This window comes from Marmota flaviventris, chromosome 12 (genome assembly GCF_047511675.1).
Source record: "Marmota flaviventris isolate mMarFla1 chromosome 12, mMarFla1.hap1, whole genome shotgun sequence".
In the NCBI taxonomy this organism is placed as follows: Eukaryota; Metazoa; Chordata; class Mammalia; order Rodentia; family Sciuridae; genus Marmota; species Marmota flaviventris.
In genome coordinates this window covers 50,688,521-50,708,308 of record NC_092509.1, presented here as the reverse complement: position 1 = coordinate 50,708,308, position 19,788 = coordinate 50,688,521, and the positions used below count along the sequence as shown (strand labels likewise).

Genomic DNA, 19,788 nt, shown 5'->3' with positions numbered 1-19,788 from the left:
TTTATTTGTAGCATTAGGGTTGAAACAAAGCAGCAAAGTGTCTTGTTTGACTCAGCTATTAAACTATCAAATTTAAAACTGCAAATATGACATCAGTTATTGATTTGGGGGCCACAAATAATTGGTATTGCAGTTTGTAACAATTTGAATATATGGAATCAGCAAGTAATGACTAGTTTTTAAAGGAGATTTAATAAGTAATGGTGTGAATAGAGTACAAATTCATAGCAACATGAAATAATCTTACAAATTGACAAAATTCATTGAACATTAGAAAAACAACCAAACCTTTTAGGAGCCATTCACATAACTCAGTGGTTCTAGTTTCTTTCTTTAGCAATTTAAGTGGTTGGGGTAAAGGTCACTGCATACAATCTATAATGTCATTTATAAATGAATGAAAAAAAGCTGGATTAAAATTAGTAAAGCTGGATTTAAATTAATAAAGTTTCAAAATAGCAATAATAGTTATTATATTGAGGAGCAACAAAGAAATACAGAAAAATGGAACCATGTGGAAAACAAGAGTCAACAAAGAGAAGCTTCCTCGTTCCTTTGTGGCACTGATTGGGGGCTGATGTGAGATTTCTCTTGTTGTTTTATGTATCCTAAGGATCTCTTGTGTGGTCACAGAGATCCAAAGTCCCCACCACCTACTTACTGGGGAAGTATGTCCTGGTATGTCCTGGGGAAGGGACTCAGGCTCCCTGTGTTTCATTATTACCATCAATTAAATTAAAAATAATAATGCCATCTTTCTAAGGTAGTTGACTTTAGGGTATGGGAAAAATATGTGATAGAACAGAATCTAACCAGGCTCACGAAATACATGATTAAGGAGAGAAGTCTACTGCTCTCATTCTTTTCACACTGACAGTTTCCAGCTATTATTCCTGAAATTTCCAAAAGAATTCTTTTTCCTGGAGGATTAGCTCTTCCAGGAGAGTAAAGCTTTTTATTGTCCAAATATTCAATTTCCATAGTAGACCTTTCTTCTCTTAATAAATCAAGGTACATAATCCCATTTAATAACTAATTTCTACTCGTGCATTACAGTAATATTCTTTAACATTAATATATTTTGGAAATTAAATAAAATCATTCTTATAATATTTTCTCTAGTTCTTTTTATCTTTAGATTTAATTCCCCTTAAGGTTAATTAAGGTTTGAATTGCTCTTGAGTCATAATTTTTCTAAAAAATTAAACTCTTTTAACAACAGATAAATGGATAAAGAAAATGTGATACATATATATAATGGAGGTTTACTTAGTTGTAACAAATGAAATCATGGCATTTGCTGGTAAATGGACAGAACAGGATAACATCATGCAAAGTGAAATAAGCCAGATTCTGAGATCAAAGTTGAATGCTTTCTCTCATATGTAGAAGCTAGGAAAAAAAAAAATGGAAAGAAGAGGAAGATGGAATTCCATGAAAAAACAAGGGAAGTCAGAGGGTAGGGAGGGAATTAGGGATGGGAAAGGAGAGGTATGGTGGAATGAAATTGACAAAATTATTTGAATATATGAATATTACACATATGAATACACCAAGTGAATTTCACCTTTATGTATAAAGCCTTAATTTAAAAAAATTACTATAAGTAAATAGAAAGAAGAGGAACAGTAGAGGGAGTAGAGTAGAGAAAGGGCAAAGTGGGGATCAGGGAAGTACTCAGAACAGAAGTGGAGCAAATTATATCCCATGCTTGTATGATTATATCAAAGTGAACCCAAATATCATGTATAGTCATCATACAGTAATGAAAAAATAAAATAGATCTATAGTCAATGAAGAAAAATTCCAAAATCTAAAGTTTTTAAATATAAGTCCATTCAACAGAAATCAAATTTCCAAATATATTTGATCCTTGGAGTAAATGCAGGAAGTAGCAACAGACCAACACTCCATACTTTTCAGAAGTTTACCAAAGTTGCTCCTTTCTTCTCCAGCACAGGATAAAAAGGCAAGAGTCGATACAAAACTGGAATGAATAAAAGAAATTATTAGAACAAACTGGAAATTGGAGAATGGTGCTGCGTGTCACTCATTTGAAAGATTAACATTTTTCTGGAATCAATAAAATTTAGACATATCATAATGATGTTAGAGTTATAATTATTTCTGTTCTTAGGAAATTAGGGCAGGCTTACAGAACTGAATGTAATCCTGACCAACCCATTAATGATTCCCAGTATCCATACATGAGGGTTAGAAATAGGAGTAAGGAGAGCAGAGAAAGACTTGCCTCATATTGGTCCAAGGTTTCTTAAGCTTGAGCATGTCATCAGAACAGACAGATTTGAGCTGGGGTTGTGGCTCAGTGGTAGAGCTCTCGCCTAGCATCTGTGAGGCCCTGAGTTTGATCCTCAGCACCACATAAAAATAAATAAATAAAATAAAGGTACTGTGTCCAACTACAATTAAAAAATAAACATTTTTTAAAAATTAAAAAAAAATAAAAAGATTTATTCCTGACTTTGGTTCTTAAAGCACCTCAAGTTCTCAGACTTTTAGCAGAAAATGTACCAGTAGAGGTACCCAACTAGGAGAAGAGTATTATAGTTATAGGACTGTTGCAGCTGCTGGTTGATAGGTGTAAAAGAAAATCCAGGATTATCAGAATTGCTATCCATGTCCACTTTACCAGTACAGCAACCTGCAAACAAGTGAGCAAAATCCCAAAGGAAACCAGAAATAAGACCAGAACCCAAAAAAGTAATAGATACTGTTTTTGGAGGGTCTGAACCCTTATTGAATCATTTCAACAAATTTAGGCTTAAAAAGAAAACCATGCTAAGAGTTTTTAATTTTCCAAGATACCAGCTTTTTCTGCATGCCTTTCAGTATCTAAATAATTGTGATAAAAATTTGTTTCCAAACAAAATGTGATACTATCATCAATTTTTAAAAACTATAATAGCATACAATAAATTCTTTTCATTAAAAAATATTAGGAAGACTAGAGGGAGTGAACATATGCTAACTTCTTCATCATTTATTCAGGGAAGCATTAGGCAGTGTTTTATTTCTGAGGTTAAATTTCAAGAGATAAAAATTCAAGCATTTATTTAAAGATAAAAAAATGGTTACTAATGGGATGACAAGAAGTTTTCTGAATTATTAAAGTAGGATTTAATGAAAAGTCACTGGTTTAAAAATGGTAAAAAAATAAAAATAAAAGAAATACAGTGAAAGAGATGAAGAAATGAGAAAAAAAGAACAAGTATACTAGGTTACATCATAAATAAAATCTAAGAATATATGTCTGAAAGAAAGACGAGTGAAACAAACCAACTCTGTTAAAATAAGTGGGAGGCAAATACAAGTAGAAGTTGCAATTAGCAGGAAAATAACCTTAGGAGAAGAGTGTTAAAATAGAAAAGTATTGAATCAGCCAGGCACAATGGTGCATGCCTGTACTCCCAGCAACTTAGGAGGCTGAGGCAGGGGGATTGAAAGTTCAAGACCTTAGCAAATTAGTGAGGCCCTAAAGCAATCCAACTCAATTTAAAAATATTATGTCTTTTAATCATTTATCTGTTGATGGGCACCTAGGCTGGTTCTATAATTTGGCTGTTATGAATTGTGCTGCTATAAACATTGATATATGTATATACCATTGTAGTATGATGATTTAAATTATTTTGGATGAATACCAAGGACTGGAATAGCTGGTTATATAGTAATTCCATTTCTAGTCTTTTGAGGCATCCCCATACGGATTTTCAAAATGCTTGTACTAATTTGCAGTCCCATTAACAATGTATGAATATACCTTTTTCCAACATCCTCATCAGTATTTATTATTATTTGTAGTCTTGATGATCACTGTTCTAACTGAAACAAGATATGAAATTTTTGTGTAGTTTTGATTTGCATTTCCCTGATTGCTAAGGATATTTAACTTTTTTTCATATATTTGTTGGCCATTTGCATTTCTTCTTTTGAAAAATGTCTGTTTAGATCATTTGCCCATTGGTTGAAGTGTTACACACACACACACATACAAATACACACACACACATACAAACACACACACACATACAAACACACACACATACAAACACACACACACAATGGAGTATTACTCAGCATAAGTAAAGATAAAATTAGGTCATTTGCTGGCAAATTGGTAGAACTGGAGAACATCATGCTAAGAGAAATAAACCAGACTCATGAAATCAAGGGTTGAATGATTTCTATGATCTGTAGAAGTTAGGGGGGGGGGGAATGGAATAAGAAAGGATCTCAAGAAAACAGAAGGGTGATCAACAGAGTAGAGAGAAGGGAATTGAGAGAGAGAGAGAGAGAGAGAGAGAGAGAGAGAAAAGAAGGGCTTGGTGAAGTACTGGGAAATGAAATTGACCAAATTATGCTACGTTCACATAGAATATATCACAATGAATCCCACTTTTATAATTATAGTTAAATAAATTGTATTAATTATAATCAACATATAATTAATTATACTTATAATCAACTAAATAATACATATTCCTTCTATATTAAAAATAATAGAAGGAAGTTGGGTTATAAGTTGTAAAATTTCCAAGTACTTTTTTGGCATTTGTATTTCTAATCTTCTTGAATTATATATTTGTGTCTTTTTCCATATTTAGATATTGGGGTGCTTGCTGATCTGTGATCTAGGTATGATTCTACACACTTCTGTCATGAATGTGAGTGCTCTACCTTGTAGAAACTAAAGGAAAAACCAAATGCCAGCATTTATTTTCTATTCCACTCCTTATTACAGACCTGATTCAAAAGCTTTAGCTTTTTCCATCTGAATTCTAAGTTGCATTAGGGCCAAATTCTATGCCTTTACCACATAGCTATTTTAACCAGAGTAACACTTCAAGCCTTCTCAAACTTTCTCTCACTTTGTGGCAGAGCCTCCATCTCAATTACTTATTATATACTAAGTAATTGTTATATACAAGTCCCCCAAATTATCTCCTTATGGTGTCCCAGAAAATTATTTCAGGAAGATATATTTAAACTTGGAATTGAAATGAAGTCTTCAATAATATAAATCATTCTAAGTAACCCATGTAGTGTCTATTTTTTTACTCATATTTTTTAATATTTCAGCAGAGCAGAAAATATTCCAATAGTTAGTTTTTTAGAAAGACTCATTCTTTGTACATGGCCCTACATTCACACAGAACACCATATGAAACACTTACATTGCCTAAATAAGTGGGAATCACAACAAAAATATTGACCTGAGCCTTAGTTTTGACCATGTTCAAGTATTCTCACTTTTTTCTGTCTTTGGTGGATTGGAAAATCTCCTGGAATTGGAACCCTCTTTCATCGACTTAGATCTTCACCTTGTCTAGATCTTCCCAATGCTGGTATTCTCGACAAACAATGAAAGTACTATCTGTACTTGTCATTATATTGCAGTTAAGTCTGGACTTGATTGTTGAAGCTTGGGCCTATCCAGCCATGACCGGATTTGCTGCACCTTCAGAAGTATCCAGATTATTCTTTACTCTGCTAACTTAGACTTTAATCTTTCCCTCTGGACACTTGATTTAATTTGACATCTAAATAGCTCCTTCTGAAAATATCCTATTCATTTACTTATTCAGCAGATCTATATGAAACCTTTACTCTGTGCCTGACAATGGCTGTCCATACTTTGATTTTGTTTCCTAGAAATTTTTAAAATTTGTATTATAGGAAACCTTAATAAAGAATTTATAACTTCTTTGTGAGCAATCATCTGGAAAAAACTTAAAGCACTTCTGTTATAACTTCTTAGTTTACCTAATAAGGTTAGACATACATTTGCCAAAGGGGACTGATTTTGAAAACAACAGAACTTGAATGACCAGAACCAATAAAGCAGGAAAAAAACTGAGGCAGAATGAGACTGAGAAGAGGTCTGGTTGATGAAGGGCTTAGCTGGGCTTGAATTTGATTAAAGGTAATTCTACAGGAACGTTGAAATTGTTTAATTAGAAATTATTTAAGGAGATTTGATCTTTTTTCTAATGAAGAGCCACCTTCAAGGGTATTGCACATATACTATAATTTCTTTCAACTGCTGCTGAGAATGTCTGAGTTATTTTATTAAAGTCACAGTGGCTTTTACAGAAAGAGTTCCCCTGGGAGGGAGCTTATATTATGACCAATTAGAAAATTAACATATCATGTTACTTTTGGTTTTGAAATTTAATTTTTGAAAATTACTGACATTAGCAAAAAAATAAAATAAAATAAAATTACTATGGTAAATGATGAATGATGTGTTCTAAAATCATGCACTGGATTCTTAGCATTTGTAGCAAAGTTCACATCATTCAGTGGTTGCCTTGACCTTCACACAAGAAACCTTAAGGGACAGACCGTTGAGTAAATAACATCCATGTTTGCCGTGGTTTCAGATTTTCTGTGTAACATTTTTCCTCAGTGTTACCCGCTGGACTTCCTTATTCAAAACTAAGGCCAATACATCTTCTTGCCGAGGTGGTATTTATAAGACATCCTGCAGAGCTAGCCTGATGGAAGGTAATATTGGACAGGCCTCATCTAGTGGATTTATTCAGAATCTAGTATAATACAATCTTGAACTTCATAAGACTCAAATATCATACTTAATGGAAAAAAATGACAAAGAAAATGCTGGAAATTGGGACTGGTGAGGACTCCAATGTATTGATATTATAAGAAGAGTCATCAGAATACCTTAAAATAACTGAACAACTTTGCTCAAAGCAATGCTGCTATCACCATTCTTTCTTCCTTCTGTCACTTCTTCTATAAATCTGCTGCCAGAATGGAATTTACATGGCAGCACAGGAAACTGAGTCCTCAGGGAACTGGAGTGAAGTGGTAGTTTATTTCTGGTAGGTAAAATGTTCTACTCTCCTTCACTTAGCAACAAAACAATTGAATGATGTGGATTGGAACAATAGAAGTGCCAAGAAGCCTTAAATTGGGTGGGGTTGTGGCTCAGTGGTAGAGCCATTGCCTCCCATTGGATTCCAGTCTCTGTGTTAATAAAAAAAAAAAAAACAGAAGAATATGAAGAAATCCTCCTTAGTTTACACTAACAGAGCCTTGCGGTTGACAGTAGAATTTGCAACTAATTGAATGTGCCAATAATGATTCCCCCTCTCTTTATACAGTTCATTCTTATGAAATGGTTTTGTTTGCATATCTAGATTTTTTAAGTTCATTTGATGTTGCTTTTCAGTTTCTTTCCCCCTTCCTTGTTGAGGATAACATTATGACACAACTTAGTAAAAATAAGGAAATGATGGTTACCAGGTTTCTTAACATGTATTTTCAATTATGGCATCATAAATCAAACTGGATTTCAGTAATGAATTCTAGTTGTTTGTCTAAAATGAGATAATAGAAAATTATAACTTGGGGGAAAAAGTGACAAGTGTCTGAAATTTTAATGCCATATTTTTATAGCAGTCAATTTTAATAAGCAACCAAAATATGATTTTTTTGTTTGTCTTTCAGCTGTTTACCTCTGCAAAAGAACAATGCAAAATAAGGCAAGACTAGAACTTGCAGATTATGAAGCTGTAAGTACCAAGGACTTTCTAGCAATTAAAAAAAAAAGGCATAAAATGGGCAGGAACAAAACCTATGGTCATTTCTGAATTTCTGAGTACTCCAGTAACTTTCTACATTCATTGATCTTTTTTTTTTTTAGATGTTGATGAACCTTTATTTTATTCACTTATTTATATGCGGTGCTGAGAATCAAACTCAGGCCTCACACATGCTAGGCAAGTGCTCTTACCACTGGGCCACAGCTCCAGCCCCATACATTCATGTATCTTAAGGATCAGATTTCTGCGGATCAGGCAGCAAATTCCTTTATAAATCCCTGTTTGCTTGCTTCCTCTCTTCATCCACATCGAGGACAGTGAAATTCTAAATACACAAATTCAATGTAGAAGAGAGAAACATATTTTATTTTCTAAAATTGATTTACCTGTAAATATTTCAAGTAAATACTAACACAAAGATATCCAAACTCTGAGAATTAAAGACCATTTATATTAGGAACATGTTTTTTATTGCAAAAAACAGGGTGTTTGCTAGCAGCAGATAAATTAACCTGATATAATTTGTTCAAATGGTTACTGTGTTGTGATTGATGAACTTCAAATCATTGAGTAGAAATAAGTACTGGGCTGCCAAGGATCTACATTTATTGTTAGGACAAGAATAAACTAAATCTGGGCTAGGAATGAATTGTTTTCCTGTTCCTCCATAAAATGAACACAGAAAAATCCAGTGGATTCATCTGGAACACTTTTCTCATACAAGGTAATTTCACTATTTTGCAGACACATATTGGATTTATAGTTGTATTATCTATAGTCAGTCATTCTTAAAAGTTAATATTATTTTTTTGTTCTGTTTCCTCCAAGACAATATGAGGATTGGCTGATTTGATGAGCATGACTTGTCATTCAGAACCAGAGTACACATAGAGAAATTCTATATTTGTCTTTTTTCATAAACATATGATAAATAAACTAGATAGGGTAGTATAGGTGAGCAACAAATCTTCTTCATCTGTGGGATATTTTTCAGGAGAGCCTGGCCCGGTTGCAGAGAGCATTTGCAAGGAAGTGGGAGTTTATATTTATGCAAGCAGAAGCACAAGCAAAGTGAGTCCTTGTGAGTCTTTTGGAAAATTTGTTCAAGTTGTGGCCTTTTGTCCAGAGGGGCACTGCACTTAACACTACTTATTCTTTATTGTTTTGATGTCAACAGAGTGGACAAGAAGAGAGACAAAATTGAAAGGAAGATCCTTGATAGCCAAGAGAGAGCATTCTGGGATGTCCACAGACCTGTGGTAAGAAAACTACAAGGTTCTTACAAATCTACATCCTGACTTTTAGCAAGTCAGGGATGCCCTGAGAGAGCAAGGAAAAGACTGTGGCACCCCAATCATATGTCCCACAATGGCTGCATGAGTGAGTTAAAGAAACATGGTTAAGATGACCCTACTGCAAAAAATAAATAACTAAATATAATAGAAATTTATGTTAAGCTAATCTTAGAACTGGGAAAACTTTTAGTGCATAAATATAGTAGACTGAATCTCAAGGATGACTGGCATATAAATTTTAGTTAAAATCAGTTTTATGTTTAAAAAATGCAAGCAAAAAGCAAACACTGAAAAATATTTGTAGCAAGTATGATAAATTTTACTACTCTTACTGTAAAAATAATTTGCAACTTGTAAAATGTGACTTCACATAAAATAAAGAAGGGTTTAAACTGATAATTTATCAAAAACATAAAAATGACTATTCAAATTATTGAAAAAGTATTTAATCTTTCTAGTCATGAAAAAGTAAATTTTTAAAAACTTAAAATTAATTATGTGCAATCCTGGCAATAACAATAAGAAGATAAATGCTCCCATTTAACCATAAGGGATAGTTAAATGAGATATACCCAGGGCTGGCAGTGTAGCTGAGTGGTAGAGCACATGCTGAGAATGCCCAAGGCCTGTGGGTTCAGCATCACAGAAGATACGGAGAAAGACTCACAAAACATACTGTATAACTCAAAAAGAGAATTTCAAAGAATTTTAAAGACATGGAGAAAACCTATACTGAAATGTGAAATTCCCTGAATACAAAATCATATGGAAAAAAATCTCAATTTTAATTTTAAAAAATCAATGCCTACAGAAACAATTAGGAAAAAATACATGAAATGTTGGTTGTACTTATTGTGAGGTATTTGATATCCCAAAGGCAATTTTAATTTTCTAATAAGGGGCATATGTCACACTTGCACTCTGAAAAGTTATGCATAATAAAATATTCTTAGACCTTCATCGAGGTAGATGTGTGCTCTGCTGTGCCTGGAAATGCTCAGAACATAGCTGGTGTTTGCCATTCCGGGCACTGAGTTTTCAGGGGTAACATGCAGAAACACTGCCATCTTTGGAGCAGAGTGAGCAAAGTGATGGGAAGGGGATGGTGATAACATAGATGAGAAGTAGAGAATATGAGAAATTAAGCTTAAGGCAAAGATGTTGTTACTCATCTGTCTTCAAGTATTTGAGCATCTATCATTTGGGAAAGGAAGTAGAATTAGCCTGCTTTACTTTGGAAAAAAAGGAGGCAGATTTTGTGTGAATGAACATTTTCATCCTTTTTTTAATCCAGTACATTGCAGAGCAAGGAGATCTCTGTCTTCTCAATAGTCCAGGGTGGAAGGATAAAGGTTGTCTCTCCTGGCTCATTACTTGAACCTCACTCCAAAGAGTCGCTGTTTCTCATTAAGACAGAGCAAGAGTGATACTGATTAGAAGGTCTCAGACTGAAATTTGAGAGCGTTGTATTCCAACCAACTTAGTGAAAAGAGATGGCACATCATGTTTTTAATCAGTTCAAATTTTAAATTTCATTGTATTGCAGATTTTGTTTGATATTTAGTAAACTAGGAATGGAGTGTCCAGGTGGAGGGAAAATAATTTGAGGTTTAAATTGTAGTTGCTATATTATCAAGCATGACATTTGCTCCTTGATTGACATTTTTTTCCTGTAACTGAAGTCCATTATTTTGTATGCAAAGTTAATATCTGATATTCTTTTAAGCAGTAATCTGGTATTTAGTAAAACTAGGGCATGAGTTTCACACATGTGAAAGTAATCTAAATTCTCTATCCCATTCAGTCTCAACAATGCATATATAACCATTCTCTGGATGTGTTCCCACATAAAAAACACATGAATGATTTTGGAAGTTTCATAATGTCAATTTTTAAAAGAAACTGAGGCAAAATTGATTTTAAAAAATTATTTGTATTGAATTGAGTTGCAACTCAGGAGGCAGATTCAAGTAAGTTGAACATGTGCTCTATGGTCTTACAAATTTCAAACAAGTTTTAAAAACAAAAACCAGAATGGGGAGAGGGGTTACAATCAATTTGTCAGACTGGGTAACTTAAAAAGTATGTAAAGCACTTCTCAGAAAGGAGGGGGCTAAGGACAAAGATAAAGAAATTATTGGGACAAGAAGGGATTTAGAGATGAGATAGATGGCACAGGTGAATATCTACAGAACTGAAAAGTTCTGTTGGAATAAAAACTATGACTCTCAGCATGTGAACTCTTGGGCAACTCTTGGGAAAAGATGTACAACTTCCACAAAATCTCTCATGACCTCTCAGCCTAGTATGTGGGGGCACCTCAATCTACTTGATTTTAATTTTTGATTTTAATTTTTCCACAGTAATCAGTATGGATTTCCATATATTTGTCATTTCTAAAATGGATCACAAGCTTTGAAATCAGGGAGTACATTGAATGTTTGCTCCCTTTACATATTCATATTTTATTATCTTGAGAAATAAAGTCTTCTATAAACAATCTATCCTTCCCACTAGATTAATTTCTGATAAGACTTCTTTAATTGCTTCCCTAAGAGAAGTGATCATAACTTGGATACATTTTTCAAAGACAGACAATATTTTCTTCAAGGAAGAATATCTTTAGCAATTTTTATAAGTAAATCAGGTCTAACAATCCCAAAGAACCAAAGCCAAATATTTTATCTGATATGCAGATACTAATTCACCATAAGGGTGGGGGAGGCTGGGGAAGAATAGAGATACTTTGGATTAGACAGAGGGGAATGAAGGGAAAGAGTCTTGGGGTAGGAATATCAGTAGAATGAATCAGACATTATTACCCTATGTGCATATATGATTACATGACTAGTATAACTCTATATCATGTACAAACAGAAGAATGAGAAGTTATACTCCTTTTATGTATGACATGTCAAAATGCATTCTACTGTCAAGTATAACCAATGAGAACCAAAGAATTAAATAAAAATAAAGATATTCAGGCCTAGAAATTATATAAAACAGGCATATAGTTATATCATCTTATGTATTCTTGTAATGTCCTACATTTTATCTCTTCCTTTTCAAGTGCTGAAGAAGGCAATAGGAAACAGGTGTTGATTGTGTGGTAACTCTCAGCAACTTCATATTAATGTTTAAGAACTTCTGTCAGTTCTCCACACATGCCAAAAAGGGTAGACACAGACAATATTTCTTATAGTTCAAATGATGTAAAATCAGTCTTTTCCTTTATGAATTCTCACATTCCTGAAATGTGTCCCTTTAAGCAAAAAGATAAAAGACAAAATCAAAACAGGAAGCTGCTGCCAATTTTCTTTTTGTCTTGGTTGGTTCTTAATTACCTTTGATTATGAAGGAGGAGAGTGAAGTCTTAGAGTCTCTGAAACTCCATCCCCACACATCAGAGGTGATGTTGGGGAACTAATACTCTGCCCTCACAATATGGGAGAAGAAGATGGGTATAAGATAATAACAATTAGTTTATTAGCCCCTAGAGAACATTCATCAGTGCCATACTCTCTTCTTAGCCCTCAGTATAAATGATATAGCTCATGCGATCACAACAACCACCAGATGAAGCACTCTTATCTTCATCTTTACAGCTAAGGAATCTCAGCACAGGGCATTTCAGTTGCACAAGAGCCCACAAGGGCTGAGTGGGTTAGCTAACATCAAACATAGGAGTTTACAAATTGGCCCTGGGGTCCCCAGGGCCCAGATATGTTAGGGCCCAGATCCTGTCTAGCATACCTTCCCACCTCATGGCCAAGTGAAAATTGGTGTGGAATGTAATCTTCCATACATTTCTTATATAATTCTTTTTAATCTTCACAGGATTATCAGGTTGGCATTAATCTTCTCATCATTTCACAAACATGGAAACTGAAATTTCGAGAGGTTGAGATTTCTTTTGTTTCCCTTGTTGAGTCGCCTTGTCCTTTTGTCCACACCTGTGTTTGTGACATTCAAGAACATCTTAAGATTTGCCTCGTGTAGGTTTACACATTTCTTGTTAGGATTCTTTGCTTGCTTATTATTGTTGTTATAAATGGAATTCTTTTCTATTGTACCCTTTTTAAAAAACTATGTACATAATTAAGAAAGTAGACATTACTTTCTATTTTATATAGCTTCAGTTTTCACATTATTTCTTTTCACTCCTAAAACTTGTGGTGTATCCCAAAGAGTTTTTGTTTATATGGGGTTTTTTGTTTGTTTTTGAAAGATTTTTGTTGTTATTGTTTTGCTTTGTTGTGTTTGGGGATGGGGGAAGTTTTTCTGGAAGAGTTATGGATCAGACCAAGGACCTAGTGAATGTTAGTCAAGCACTCTGCCACGGAGCTACAACCCCAGCCCACATAACTCTATTTTACACTTGCACATCACTTAAATATTGAATTTACTGGAAGATTTATTCTCAGATCTTCTTCTCCAGTCCATCCCAGGCTGTATCACATCTTACAAATTCTAGGAAAATCTACAAATACTCTCAAGAGACTGAGAGTGAAAAAGACAAACAATGTCTTAATATCTGTAGTAATTTTGATATTGCAGAACTCTGGAAAAATAGCCACCATTGTAATGTATTTTGGTTTTGAATTTTCTGAAATATTTTGTACTTTTTGTCCTAATATATTTTAATAATAGTAGAACTCCATGAATGGATTTCTTAATGTTGAATGGTCCTTGAAATCCCAGAATAAATAATGATGCATCATTTTCTAATGTGATTTTGGATTTTGTTGGGTTATATGGATTTAGGGTTTAGACATCCATATTCAAAAATGAAATTGCCTTGCACCAGATTTTTTATTGATTTTTATAACAAAAATTCACCATACAAAGAGTAGAAATGGTGATTTTTTTAGCATTTTTCCCATTATTTAAAAAGGCTTTGTCCAGAATTTATGTTGTTTCTCTAATCTAGAAACACACAATGACAAAGAGGGTGGGAAGGGTGACATTTTATTGTGAACTGAATGCTCGGATGATGGATTACATCAAGATTCTCACTTCTAGTCCTCCTCCCTGCACTATGCATAAGTTTTACACATGGTGGCTTCTCTTCATTTATATTTTACCTGTTTCAAATACTGAAAATTTGGAATGAACTAACATAGCTGTCAGCTTTACTCAGTATACTGTTCAGTAGATGCAACTTTAGCTAAAACCATTTGGCTCAGTTACCAACTTCTTTTTTTGGATGAGATTGTACTAAATGTCTCCAAGTCTCAAACTCTTCATTTGAAATGGGGATAATAATAATGACCTCATATGACATTTGTAAATTGCTCAGTACAATACCTGGCACATAGTCATTGTTCAGTAAGTAGTAACAACAAGTCATGTTAGCAGTCATGCTTTTGATAAAAGAAAAGAAGCCAAGAGGCAAGGGAAGGTAGAACAGTTTGCAGATAGAAATGACCAGCTGTAATTAGAAAATACTTTGGGAATCACTGGAGTTGAAGTTTGAAGCTTGCCTGAGTATATTAATTATGGACTCTTGCAAAACAAATTACTCCTAAAACTTAGCAGCATAAAACAACAGACTTCCTGGATGGTTCTGGCCTCAAGACCTCTCATGATGCCCCAAATTGTGGGCCAACACCGTAGTCATTTGAAGGGACTGATGGTCAGCTTCATTCACTTGATGATTGGCAATAGGCTTCAGTTCTTGACCACACAGACACCATCTCCCTAAGATTATCCAAGACATGGTCTCCCCCATGTCACCCTAAAATAGACAGCCCTATGTCCAAAATCTTATTTTTTTTGTAATCTAATCTCAGAAGCAGCATGCCATAGCTTAATGGGGGACACAACAGTTTGGGAGGGGAGGCACAAAAATGTGAGTGGCCGGAGGAGAGGGGGTCATTAAGGACCAAAATGGATGGTAACTTCCCCAGTAGCATTTGGGTAGATGGGAGGAATTTAGAAATTTGGTGGAAAAATTAAACCTAGGTCAGTCTATAGCATGAATAAACTCTTTGCCATTATAATAGGCAACCCAGACAAATGTTGATGGAATGCCCTGACTCAAGTAGGGAATAGAGAAGGTCAATGGGAAGAGGTGACCTTACACAGTTCTTACAGCTGTGCCAGGTGATTTGTTTTTCCTGCCAGATTCCTTGAGGAAGAACATGGAAGTATAATTTCTAAAGCAAACAAACAAAAAATGCATCTTTTAGATGAGTCATTAAATTTTCTCAACTATAACTTCCACAGCTTTTAAACAAAGCACAATAATTTCTCTCAAGTATTAAGAAAGACAAAACTTTCAGGATGAATGTGAAAGTTTGATACTGCTGGATATTGGTGATAAGTTCTGTTCCCTCAAATATTGAAGTTTGAATATTAAAGAAGCACATGGAGGCAAACATATAAAGCAGGGTTTATTTAAAAAGGGGTAACATAGACTTCTCCTGGGAGGGAGAAGGGGACCATGGCTGGTATCCCAAGAAGCCAGGTGTTCTGCCCTTTTTAGATGTCCCAGGCTTCCTTTGTTCTCCTGCCCACTTCACCTTATCTTTCTCCTTCCTGCGGACATGACTAGGCCTAGGAATGTTCCCTGGGATGGCCAAAAGGTGGAAAACAGGTGGGCTGAAGGGGGAAGGGCAGGATGGTGCAGCCCAGGACACATTAATTAAAAACTTTATAGCTCCCTGTAGGGAGGGGCAATTCCTGGGACAAGTTACCTTGGCAATAGGTGGGGGGGGGCAGGTTCTTGATAAGGGTGGAGGAAGGGCCCTGAAGGAATTAACATCTCAATCTCCAGCTTCAGGGGACTCTCTCAAAATTGGCCTGACTCATCTGACTGCCTGTCTAATTCTGGAGAGGAGGAAAAAGAGGGAAAGGGAGAGAGAGAGAGACTGAGACTGACTGTACCTCACTTGTTCCTGATTCTGTATTCAGTCCTCAGTCCAGGGCCAGGCATATGGCAAACACCCAGACACCAAATGCACATATTTTGAATTATTTTGATACTCTTCTTCATCCCTGCATACATCCATTTGGATGACACTAAACATGGTTTAGTTTTAAAAGCACAGAGGATTTTCTGCCTAAAGGCTGTGATGTCTGTACCAACCATCAGTGACCAGATTTGAGTTAACAGAATTTTTTCAGCTGTCCTGAAGCTGGTTTATTTCTGGCATATACACTTCACGGATCAAGTTATTCCTCTGTTCACATGACATTACTTAACAGAAACACATGGAAAATATATGCCACTTGAACTTTTATCTCTACAAAACATAAGAATAACACTACATGTAGATTTTCATCTAATAAGAATAATATTGATTAGAACCTATCTAGCAATATGTGGTGACAAAAGCCTTTTATATTCATATGTTACTTATTCATTATAGAAAGACCTTGTAGGCTAGGTAGTGATTGTCCTTTATTTCCAAATGGAAGAAGCAGGACTCTGAGGAACTGAGTTTTGAAGCACTAACACTCAAATCCTTAATAATGACTAAATGCCTTACAATTGCTTCAAAAATGCCTGCAATCTCCATTGTGAGATTTTTTGTCAGTTGGTAATACTCATCAGGATATTATCTCCTATCAGATCTGGCTTTGGACACATCAACTAATTTTTTATTTTAGAGTAGTCAAATGTAGTAAAGAGATTGTTTGACCTTCTTATTTTTTTAGATGGTCTACTGTTCTTTACATGTGTACTTGATTTCTGAGGCAGGAGGAATGCACATGTCCATTTGTATTATTGGGTGTTCTGTTAGGAACTAGGTCCTTGGTGTCCCAAACAAAGAATTGAGCAAGACACACACAAGTAACAGGCAAAGATTTTTTGAAGGTGAAGCTAGCACTCCCTAAGGAAGATTGGAGTGTGCCCATGGAGAGAAAGTCTTGAGCCCTGAGGTCTGGAAATTAATGTTATGTGTGCTAATCTGTGAGGTGTTCTCTGTCCTCTATGGACTGGATTGAAGACCACTATTGACTTTAGAATACCGCCCATTTTACCCCCATTAGTCATTTTAAGCTATCAAACCTGTGGTGGGAGTTGCCATGGTAATGGAACTTATCATAAATAGGGACATGACTTGTCTCCCTGTCTTGTCCTTCAGTGGCATCTTTCTTATACCCTGTCTTTGCCACCTTGGTGTCCCTGAACTGCTACCTACAATGTGACAAGTCCACATTGTCACAACATCTCAGAGAGGTGGGTTAGCATTTTCAGCTCTGCTAGACTGCAGAAAGAGTCACAGCATGGGTATGACATATAAATGTGACAGGAATTAATATTTCCTAGAAACTTCCATTCCTGCTTCTCTGCTCGAACCAGCAGATAAAATATCCTATAGATTGTGGGGAGGTTGCCTTTTAATTTTGTACCTAATGTGTAATTTACATTTTTAATTTTAAGTGCTCATTCAAAACTTAAACTGTAGCAAAATTTTAACATTTTTTCATAACATTTCCCTTTAAAGTTGTTAGTGATGTTGTAAGCATTGTTTACTGATGTTCAGGAGAAACAAATCAGGTTAACGCAAGAGGAATAATGCCCTTTCCTGTCCTTAATAGTCAAATCAAACCCTGATGCTTCTCTATCAATAGTCCATGATCTCATGGGCTAATGCCTTTAACTGTTTTAGAAAATCCAAAAAAAAAAAAAAATGTGTTAATCCAAATTTAAAGCTTTTTTTTGTGTCATGAAAAAAGAACATCATTTCTATTATTCCCATCTGTTCCTTTGAATTGAAAAATATTTTGACAATGTGGCTATCATGAGCCTCAATGAGTGAAACTGTCTTTTTTGCTCCCTGGCTACATCTTTTATCTTCTGTCTGCTCTTTCTATCCAAGAATAGATTTGTAGATATAGTGTCCTATTATTATGTAATATTCAATGCTATTTATGTAAGCCATGGCTAGAGTGAGAATAAAAACTGCTTTCCCTATTATTAAGTTAGTGCTTCTATAGCCTATGCACTGGCAACTTTTCAAAAATTATGCACCAGATTTCTGGCCTGTTTCTTCTGAAATTGTGAGCATGCAAATAGTGGTTGGGGCTTTGCTTTGAGGAAGATTCTGAAGGTTAATGGCTACTTCCCAGGGAGACAGGTAGAGGAGAGCAATGATCTCAAGTATTGGTTACCACCTGCATAGTCAGGGGGTATGAGAAAGGACTGGAAAGTGCAGCCTCTCGCTTCAGTGTGCTATGGAGAAGCCAGTGGAACATTCCTACTGTATATAGCTAAAGTAAAGTTGTGTTTGCCAGTTGGAAGAGTCAACAGATAATCTTTTAAAAATAAACAGAGAGAGTAAATGGTGCAAAATTTTAACAATTAGAGAATTGGGATAAAGAGGCTGGTGGGATTTTCTTTGAACCACTTTGCAGTTCTTTCGGTTGGTCTGAAATCATATCAAAGTTAAAAGTGAAAAATGTACGCACACACACACACAGCAAGTGCACATGTCTCTAAAGGGATGGCAGGGCAAAAAATTGTGGGCTCAATTTATCAATACCCTAACAGAGCCAGCATGAACTCTGATTTCACAGGGAGCAGTTATTATTTGGGCTCAGTTCTTTCCTGTTCATTTGTTTTCCCAAAATGCACCAGATTATATTTTTGAAAGAAAAGGACAAGCTTTGTTCTCTTAAACTGACACCAGGTATCTTCTTCAAATAATCTTTCTCTTTTTATTTTTTTCTTTTTATTTTAATATATATATAGCACTGGCAATTTAATCCAGAGGTACTTTACTGCTGAGCCACATCCCTAGAATTTTTTTTTTTTTGAGACATGGTCTTTTTAAGTTGGTTAGGGCCTCACTATGTTGATGAGGCTGGCCTCAAATTTTTCTGATCTTCCTGTCTCGGTCTCTGGAGTTGCTAGGATTATAGGTATGTGCCATCAGGAGTTGCTGGGATTATAGGTATGTGCCATCATGCTAGGCCAAATAAATATTCTCTTTCATAAGAAAAACAATTAAATTAAATTTTAAAACAGCTTAAATTAATGTGAAAAAAAATCCTCTCCCAATGGAAGATTTCTCCTCAGCTCAGCTGAAATGAGGACATATGTCCTCACAATCAGAAACTGGATTTTTCAAGTCAAATTGTACTTCATTTTCAGAAACTGCAACATAAAGATGTTCGTCATTACATATTTTCAAGTGTTATCAGTTAGTGCTTTGAGAAATGAAAAAAGGAAACTGACTTTAAGAGAAAGAAACTCAAATATCATTAGTCTGATGATATATCTGACTTAATATGTTTGAATAGCTTTGAAGTGAACTCAGTCTTGCGCTCTTGCTCCACTCCCAGCAGAGATATAATTCCCAAAGGTGCTGACTTGTTTAATCTCATAGAAGTTGAAAATAAAATGGTGGGGACCAGAGCCGGGAGAGAGCATATTGGAGAAAGGGAAGGGGAGAGGCAGATCATAGGTACAAAATTACAGGTAGAGGAGTAGGAAGTTCTGGTGTGCTTTTGCACTGTAGGATGACTACAGAAAACAATAATGTACTGTAAATTTCAAAAAGCTAGAAGAAAGGATTTTAAGAGTTTGTACTATAAGGAAATGATAAATGTTTGAGGAGACAGATATGTCTAAACTTGATTTAAACACTAACCATTAAACATTACTGAAATATCACATGGTACTCAATAAGTATATCCAAATTTTATGTTTTTGTATATTTATTTAAAATAAATTTAATTCAAATTTTAAAATATAACTAAATAAATTGTATATTTAGACTAAAGTTGCTAAGATTTGGTTTTTTATCTTTCTCCATTCAGTATAGTTTAATTTGTTCATTTTTAATTAGCAACTTCCTCAAATCCTTACAAATATTATCTGAAAGCATGTAAGACTACTCCCTTGCTTCTATGTTATTATTTTCTTTATGTCATTATACTCCTAATGATGA

At 34.9% G+C, this 19,788-nt stretch overlaps 1 protein-coding gene across 1 annotated transcript in view; it reads left to right on the top strand.

Moving 5' to 3' along the window:
* The window catches only part of Rgs7 (regulator of G protein signaling 7), a 451,424-nt gene that overhangs the window by 396,420 nt on the left and 35,216 nt on the right, over positions 1–19,788 (top strand). Inside the window, exons 7-9 of the mRNA XM_027928559.2 lie at positions 7,495–7,559; positions 8,584–8,660; positions 8,767–8,848. Coding sequence (XP_027784360.2) covers positions 7,495–7,559; positions 8,584–8,660; positions 8,767–8,848 — 224 coding nt within the window. The remainder of the gene's footprint in view (positions 1–7,494; positions 7,560–8,583; positions 8,661–8,766; positions 8,849–19,788) is intronic.